The sequence below is a fragment of the Salvelinus sp. IW2-2015 genome, unplaced genomic scaffold (genome assembly GCF_002910315.2).
Source record: "Salvelinus sp. IW2-2015 unplaced genomic scaffold, ASM291031v2 Un_scaffold3006, whole genome shotgun sequence".
In the NCBI taxonomy this organism is placed as follows: domain Eukaryota; kingdom Metazoa; phylum Chordata; class Actinopteri; order Salmoniformes; family Salmonidae; genus Salvelinus; species Salvelinus sp. IW2-2015.
In genome coordinates, this window is record NW_019944298.1 from 16071 (window position 1) to 24331 (window position 8261).

The following is an 8261-nucleotide window of genomic DNA, read 5'->3' on the forward strand; positions in this document are numbered from 1 at the left end:
GCAGTGAACTGAAAAGACAAGTGACCCAGGGATGTGTGTGCTTTGGGRACCTTTAACAGAATGTGACTGGCAGAACGGATGTTGTATGTGGAGGATGAGGGCTGCAGTAGATATCTCAGATAGGGGGGAGTGAGGCCTAAGAGGGTTTTATAAATAAGCATCAACCAGTGGCTCTTGTGACGGGTATACAGAGWTTACCAGTTTACAGAGGAGTATAGAGTGCAGTGATGTGACCTATAAGGAGCATTGGTGGCAAATCTGATGGCCGAATGGTAAATAACATCTAGCCTCTCGAGAGCACCCTTACCTGCCGATCTATAAATTATGTCTCCGTAATCTAGCATGGGTAGGATGGTCATCTGAATCAGGGTTAGTCTGGCAGCTGGGGTGAAAGAGGAGCGATTACGATAGAGGAAACCAAGTCTAGATTTAACTTTAGCCTGCAGCTTTGATGTGTTGAGAGAAGGACTGTTTTAATTTACATCAAATGAACAACATTGGCCGCTGTTCCTCTGTTGCTTTGTCGTTGATGTATTGTACTATTTTTGGTTTGACCTTTGACCTGCATCTCTGCCTCCCCCTCAGCTGGGCTGCTGACCCCAGAATTAAGAAGAGGAAGAAGCCGGGCCAGGAGGGAGCGAGGAGGAAGTTCACCTGGAAGAAACGCTGAGGTGAAGGANAGAGGAAGAAGCCGGGCCAGGAGGGAGCGAGGAGGAAGTTCACCTGGAAGAAACGCTGAGGTGAAGGACAGAATAGAACTGGACACAGGGAAATCACAGCAACATCTTCATCATTATCTTCCTCTGAGATCAGAACTGTTATTAGTAAGTGGACAAATTGTTCATCCAACCCCTGTTGTAGCTTTTTATATGTCCCSTAAAGGTGTTTTAGATCTGGAAATGGACACCAAGTACATGACTCAAATACATGTACAAATTCAAAGGGGTTCTGTCCATGTGAGGGCAGAATTCCCAACTCCATATAGGCTGCAATGTTTTTTTTCTGCCACCAGAGGGCCATCTCTGGCAACACACCTGTCCATTGTCTTTGTCTGTATATTGAAAATAAAAATGTTGTTTTTCATATACCTTGCTATAATATTCTGTTTTTATTCCATATAAAAAATAAATGGCCAGTAAGGTTACAGCTGCACCTTAACCAGGCGCTGTCCACTGTCATGGGGTGCTGAAAGTCCACATTAGGGATTCTGCCTTAGTCGCTGTCCATGGTGATGAAACCTGCGGTAGCAGATTCTGTATTTATATTTCGTGCCTTCAGAACTTTCACTCCTGCGTTAAATTGGAAAAAGTCACCACAGTTCCATAATTTGCCGTCTCAATTTACACCACAGGATGGCGATAAATGCGCATAAAATGCCCTGGTTTAACCAGGGGAGTGTTCAAGATGCATGGGCGCTCTGAGCATGCGTTGTAGAATATGTACAGTGGCTGGTGAAATTATTATTAAATTCAATAGATCTTTGTGTATATCAATGAAGTCAATTGTGTATGCTTGTAGATAATAAAATATAAATGTTTTAGCCAATATCTTGTGTTTTCAAAAGGTAGGCTATGAACAAATAATATATTTTCACTTTGGACGTAATCTCTCATTCTTTTTTAATAAACATATTTGAAAGAAAAATGTTGCAGTTTCTTTACGGACAAAGGCAATGTGTTGTGCATTGTCTTTGTGGTCAAACAAATAATTGTCACTTATCAATCACAACTGTGAAGTTTGAGGAGAGAACGCTTGCACGCACCTGTCCTGAAATCACTMATTAGGCAACAGTTCCCGCGGTGGACTCGGCACTTTGGGGGTGGAGACCGTCTGTAGCACGCCACCATCCCTCATTGGATGACATGGGCGGCATCTGAATGCTCTAGTCCTGATGGGCACTAGAGCAAGCGAGATACAACCCATACCCAAATCASAGTGTGGGCAACGGGTGAGCTGAGACTGAGTGTAGCTTACCCCGTCCACCATTTAATACAAAATATATCGGGTATTTGTACTTTTCCATCCRATGGATGCAGCAGTGATGAACCCCCAGATAATGACGGATRTCAACGGCAACAGCAATGCCGCGAACGCCGAACTGGAGGTGAAAAAGCTCCAAGAGCTGGTTCGGAAATTGGAGCGGCAAAATGAGCAATTGAGGACGCGGGCGAACGGCTGCACTGGCAGCCCCCACATTCTACCTCCCTCYCCGGCCTACATGGCCGGGAGCTACTGCATACCTAGTCCGTTACCGACGCTACTGTGCCAGTCTTCCTTGGAGTCATTTTTCCCGTTGGACGAACCGTTCGAATATTTACATTCACATTATGTTGATACTGCTCTCGAGACGGAGGCTGATTATATGGAACTTACGGTTCTGGATGAGGTGGACATTCTGGACCTAGATGTTGTATTCTCTAATGAAGACTCTGAAGCTACCTGGTAACTATTTCACAATGTGCAATGGTTTGTATAATGTAGTTGACAGGTGGCAAATTTAATCTGACAGATTTCTTTGAAACTTGCAGTCCTTATTTGCATATGACAATTGACCTGTCATATATGATGGTGATGCAGTGTTCTGTTTATTTTATAGGATATGTGACTGTTACTCTGGTAGACGTAGGCCTATGGAATATAATGATGTACCTGCAAATGAGACTCAAATCCTATTAGGAATGATATACGACAACAAAGCCACACCTTCGGGGCAAATTGGACAGAAATATGGAGCTGACACTTGTTCCAATATCATTCGATTTTTCTTTAGCAAACACAAAACATCGATGTGTTGCAATTATCATAGTCAACGATTATGAATGAGCAGACGGCCACTGTGCTCTGTGAAAATGTGCCTGTTGAAATGGAGGCTAGACTGCATCAGTCTGAGACATGTCGACTTGGAGGTGGACGACTGGACACACAAAGTGTTATTATTTTAGTGGTAAAACGTATGCATAAGAATATCCGCTGATTAAAGGTGACATTCTACTTTTGACTCATTCTTTATTATGTCAAATCCATTATAGTGCCCAACACCAATTTTGGACTGCAGTTAGAATTGGCTGCTCCACACTATGCGCCACGGTTTGCACTTGTTGGCTACAATCAATATGATTMTATTCTCAGGTCCTATGTGAGGTTTTGGCTTGATGTACATTTTTGGGATCATAGTAAAACTGGAAAACGTATCCCTAATCCGAAACCAGTCTTCCCTGTAGGCCCATAAGGGTTGATATGGGACTATAGGGCAGTAAAAGCCTCTTCATTCCTCCTCTTCTAGCTCTCATCCTGTCTTCCTTGCAGGCTGTATGTGTCAGCCAAGGCCCGGCTGTGGGGGGAGAGCCCTGTTACCCCCCTCCAGTGGAGCAGACAGGTCCTGGACAGCCCCAGAACAGAGGTGGAGTCTGCCCGCTCACTGTGCCTCAGGTTGGACCAAGGTATGAGGAGGGGTGGAAACTAGGGACTGAAAATGGTAGATGGATTGATAGATGGATGGCTATATAATAGACCATAGGTTTCTATCAACCTGACGAAACGTTTTGTTTTCAAAGACTTTCTTTCAACAGATGGTTATGATTCTACTTTACTGTGTGTGTGGGTACATGGAGGTGAGGGGGAGGCTAGCACTGTGATGCCTTGAGCACAGTGTGAAACAGGTCCTCAAGTCTCTCAGGATTATGTAACCAGCAAACTCCAGACTATTTTGGACTCTGAGGTAAAAGTACAGCACCTTGCCAGACAGTCACTAGTCACACACAGCACTGGCTACATTAGACTACACACAGTACAGGCTACATTAAACTACACACAGTACTGGTTACATTAAACTACACACAGTACTGGTTACATTAAACTACACACAGACAGGCTACATTAAACTACCACAGTAAGGCCTACACTATGACAAACCTACACACAGTACAGGCTACATTAAACTAAACACAGTACTGGTTACATTAAACTACACACAGTACTGGTTACATTAAAACTACACACAGTACAGGCTACATTAAACTACACACAGTATGGTTACATTAAACTAACACACAGTACTGGTTACATTAAACTACACACAGTACTGGTTACATTAAACTACACACAGCACTGGTTCATTTACCACTACAACACAGTATGGTTACATTAAACTACACACAGTACTGGTTACATTAAACTAGCACAAGCAGTACTGGTACATTAATCTACACACAGTACAGGCTACATTAAACTACACACAGTACTGGTTACATTAAACTACACACAGTACTGGTTACATTAAACTACACACACGACGGGCTACATTGAACTCCGCACAGCGCTGGTGTCATTAAACTACGCACACGACCGGCGTCATTAAACTACGCACGGTGGTCACGCACAAGCGGAGTCACTCCTGTAAAGACAGCCGTATACAAACCTACAGACCCACACATTCGCACCATGGTTATGACAGTGAGTGCATTCATTTCACCTGGTTAGGTGATAGAGATCACGTTCTAATTCACAGCCTCTACCTGAAGAAGGGTTGCAGTGGAGAGGTGACCGGGTCAAATGAGAATGAATGGGTGGCCGTAAAGTGAAGCTATGAGTGGCCGACTTTGGGAATTTATCCGTAACGTCAGGGTTAATGACTCTACTCCTGGGTTACCTTGGGTTAATGTCTGAGAGGAAGCTGTGGTGTGGTGTGAAACAGGACAGTGGAAGAGTAAATAGATGTGATGTGACGTCTCCCACGGTCTTCGCTGAAGGTAATGTATTAATACAGCTTTAGTCCTCTAAGCTCTTAATGAGAGGTGAAGCACTGGCCGCAACTGTCTGTGTGCGTCACTTTCAACAACTTAGAGTGAACACACACATCAGCTTAATTGTATTTCTTTTTACTATTATAGATTTGAAAAGTATCAAATGTATTGATATGTTTTTGCATATTAGATCCAATTTAACTGGGCGTTCATATAATATACTTGTCATGCAACAGCTTGACAAGTATATAAGCCTTCCACTGCTTTCACACTTGACCTACTATCTGCCTGTTGCTAYGTTCACAGGGCCTCCCTCGGCAACCAGAGGGGTAACCATGGTTACCGTGTTTACATGAAAGGCATCTCGCCTCGATGCTGCTAAGTGGTTTATATTCTCAGTGACAGGTATAACATAACCCCTCTACCTGTGGTGCAGGGATATATATGCAGCGCTGCGTTGAGCAGCTCACAGCCGAACCACCACACAGCCGAACCACCACACAGCCGAACCACCACACAGCCGAACCACCACACAGCCGAACCACCACACAGCCGAACCACCACACAGAGGGAAAGAGGGATGATTTGCTTTCTCAGCTCTGCCACATTTATTATTCATTCTTCTCTCTCTGTGCTTTTGATCCACCACACCTCCTCTAGATAGATTGCTGGGATATTTGTTTAGCGCGTGTTCATTACTGTAGGTCTCCTCTATGAATATATATCAGAAGGTGTGTGTGTGGTCGCTGCTCCGTCCCTGGTCCTGGCCTGTGCTGAATGGGTGTGTTGAGCAGTGTGTGTGTGTGAGGGTTGTGAATGCAGCTTTGTCTCCTGGGCATTGGACAGCAGATGTGTTCCCTGGCTGCTACTGAATAGTGGTTCTGTGACTGTCACAGCAATGTGACGTGCTGGGTGTGAGGTAAACAACCGCTTCACACTGCTGACCTCTGTTCCTTGTGAGGGGCCCGGAAAGCACTGACAGCTGTGTGTGTTTTGGGGGTGGTCCGATACAGTACAGTATGACATTGCCTTTTTCGCTCCCTCCTCCTCCTCCTACCTCCCATGCGTAGTCCATAGGTGGCGGGGGGTCTTCTCCAGCCACTCTTCCCCTGCCCTCCCCCTGAGACGTGTAGCTGGAGTGTCCCCCCTCAGTGCCTCGTTCTCCAGGTCCTGCTCCACCCCTCCACCCGCTGACAGACCTGGTAAATACACACACAGATTACTATGTGACATGGGTACAGATTGCCATAATGTTACCATAATATTACCATATGGCATTAGTTGAACTAGGGKTTTTTCAACCTTGCAACCTGATCAGGAGAAACTCTTGTCCCTATTGAGCAGGAATACTCTGCGCCCTATTGAGCAGAATCAGGGCCATATTGAGCAGAAAAATCCTGGGCTGTGTTGAGCAGAAACTCAACTCTCCTGATCAGTTCACCAGGCGAGGAAAACCCCTGGTCCTTAGACACGAGGGCTACTCCATCCACGATTACTTCTTAAACATGGTATTTCACAATTGAAAAAAATACCACAGTCTCTTCATTGGAATAGTTTTCTTTTTTCTCCATTAAAACAACTCTCCATGACTCTCTCTTTCTCTCCCCCTTATCCTGTCTCCTTCCCCTCCCTTTCTTTCTCCCTCCGTCAGCCTCATTCTCCTCACCCCTCCATCCTCTCCTCCACCTGTCCCTGACTCCTGTAGGGAAGGCTGAGAGAATTCCCACATTCCTCCCAGCCAATCACTCAGCTAATCGCAGTAAGCCTCGCTCGCTCCCACGTTGGCTCAGTCTGTATGTCATGTCAAGGTTTGCATCTCAATAGTCTGTCTGAAAGAGCTTCCTCTCCTTGTCTCCTCTCCTTCATTCCTGCTGATGTTAGAGATATGGACAGGTGAAACACCTTAAGTTTCACCTACTGGCTGTCTTGTCAGATCAGAACAGAGGTGGACACAAGAAGAGAGGAGAGGAAGCCACTATAGACTATTAAGAAGCCCCTAAGGTCATCATTTGTCACGGCAAGAGAAGGAGCGTTTCAGTGTGTGTTCAGTTTCTGCTGCTTCAGGTGTTTGCCATGTGAAGTTCAACATAGTGGGATGGTGAGGGGACAGACTTGAGTGGAATAGTCCCTTTGGTGATGGAAGCGCCACATGTCACACAGCTAGGTCGAGCCTGTGGGACCTGGTTGGCGACCATAATGGAAAATGGCCATGGGGGCTTGGAGTGGCCATAAACACAATATGGCCTTTTCTAGCTTTGTCTGGGATTTGTGGTGCTTCTATCACCAAAGGCACAATTCCATGACGTGGCCTCCCTACTAACAGTGACTCTGCAATGTTTCTTAAAGGGAGAGTGATSTTTTTTTGCTGCCAGTGTACCTCTATCTAAACTAATCTTGCTTTTCATCTGGTCAGTTTTCTTTGTGTTCATTGTTAATGTAAAATCTCTGCAATGTAATTTGTCTGTGATCTGACCTCTGAACTGTGTTGTTGTGTGCTGAAGGCCGCAGCCTCCGGCGGTTCCTCCTCAGCCCCCAGTCTTCCATGGACAGTGAGCTCAGTGCCTCAGAGCTGGAGGATGACTCTATCACGCAGGGATACAAGCTACAGGACCTTGTTGACGTCCAGGTCATGGCTCGTCTGCAGGAGGACAGTGAGTCCCTCACCCTTTATTAAAAACTGTTGACGTCACATAGTTATGACTATATATTGTTTTACATAGTAAGAGGTGAGTTCTCCCCCCTTTCTATGTAAAAGTGTGGGAAAGGATTTATAAATCAGAACTATTATTAACTATTGAGCAGGTGACCTGAAAGGGAATAACTCTGGGCCCCAAGATTAAAAGTATGGCCCAGAGTTGTTACTGGTCAGTTCAAGTGGTCTTGGATTCCTGGCCATATTCTTGCCCTTTATTGTTCCTCTCTCTCCTTATTTTCCTCTGTCCTTCTCTCCCTTCTAACACTAACGTGATACAAGACCTCAGACTTCATCCAGGCTTTATTAACCTTAACCTCAGGCGCAGAAGGTGACGACTGATTGTGTGCGCGTGCGTGTTTGTGTGTTTGCGCTTGTCCGTATTTCCCCCTCCTTCAGGTCTTCGTCAGGACTACGCCACCACCCCCACCTCCATCAATCGCCGCAGCGCCAGCTTCTCCTTCCTCTCCCTTCAGCACAGCGGCGAGGCCGACCTGGAGGAGGAAGAGGATGAGGAAGAGTACGGCCAGCTACCTCCTCCCCAGCCCCGTCTGACCCGTGTGGGACCCACCCTGCAGCGCGGACTCTCCCACTCCCACACCTTTTCCAGCATACGGGACTGGAGGAGGAGCACAACCAGCCTCTCCAGCCCCTCCACCCCTCAGTACCCCTCTGGAGGATTCTCCTATCAGCCCCCACCCCAACCCCAGGCCCTGGCCAGCCCCACACTCAGCACCTACACACCCGAACAACAGGGCTTCAGGCCTGGATCAGGTGAGCAGGCCTGGCCCATGCAGGCACTTGGGTTGCGTTCATTAGAGAAAATG

General features: G+C 46.2%; 1 protein-coding gene across 2 annotated transcripts in view; it reads left to right on the forward strand.

The window, feature by feature from the left end:
- The first annotated feature begins 1825 nt into the window (after positions 1 to 1825).
- Positions 1826 to 8261, forward strand: part of LOC112075149 (SLAIN motif-containing protein 1) — a 10464-nt gene continuing 4028 nt past the window's right edge. Inside the window, exons 1-6 of one of the 2 annotated variants that reach the window (XM_024142184.2) lie at positions 1826 to 2442; positions 3307 to 3440; positions 5813 to 5944; positions 6394 to 6501; positions 7244 to 7393; positions 7834 to 8208. In XM_024142184.2, the coding sequence (XP_023997952.1) occupies positions 2027 to 2442; positions 3307 to 3440; positions 5813 to 5944; positions 6394 to 6501; positions 7244 to 7393; positions 7834 to 8208 (1315 nt within the window). In that variant the 5' untranslated portion in view covers positions 1826 to 2026. The remainder of the gene's footprint in view (positions 2443 to 3306; positions 3441 to 5812; positions 5945 to 6393; positions 6502 to 7243; positions 7394 to 7833; positions 8209 to 8261) is intronic. The other variant, XM_024142185.2, reaches the window with a different exon arrangement.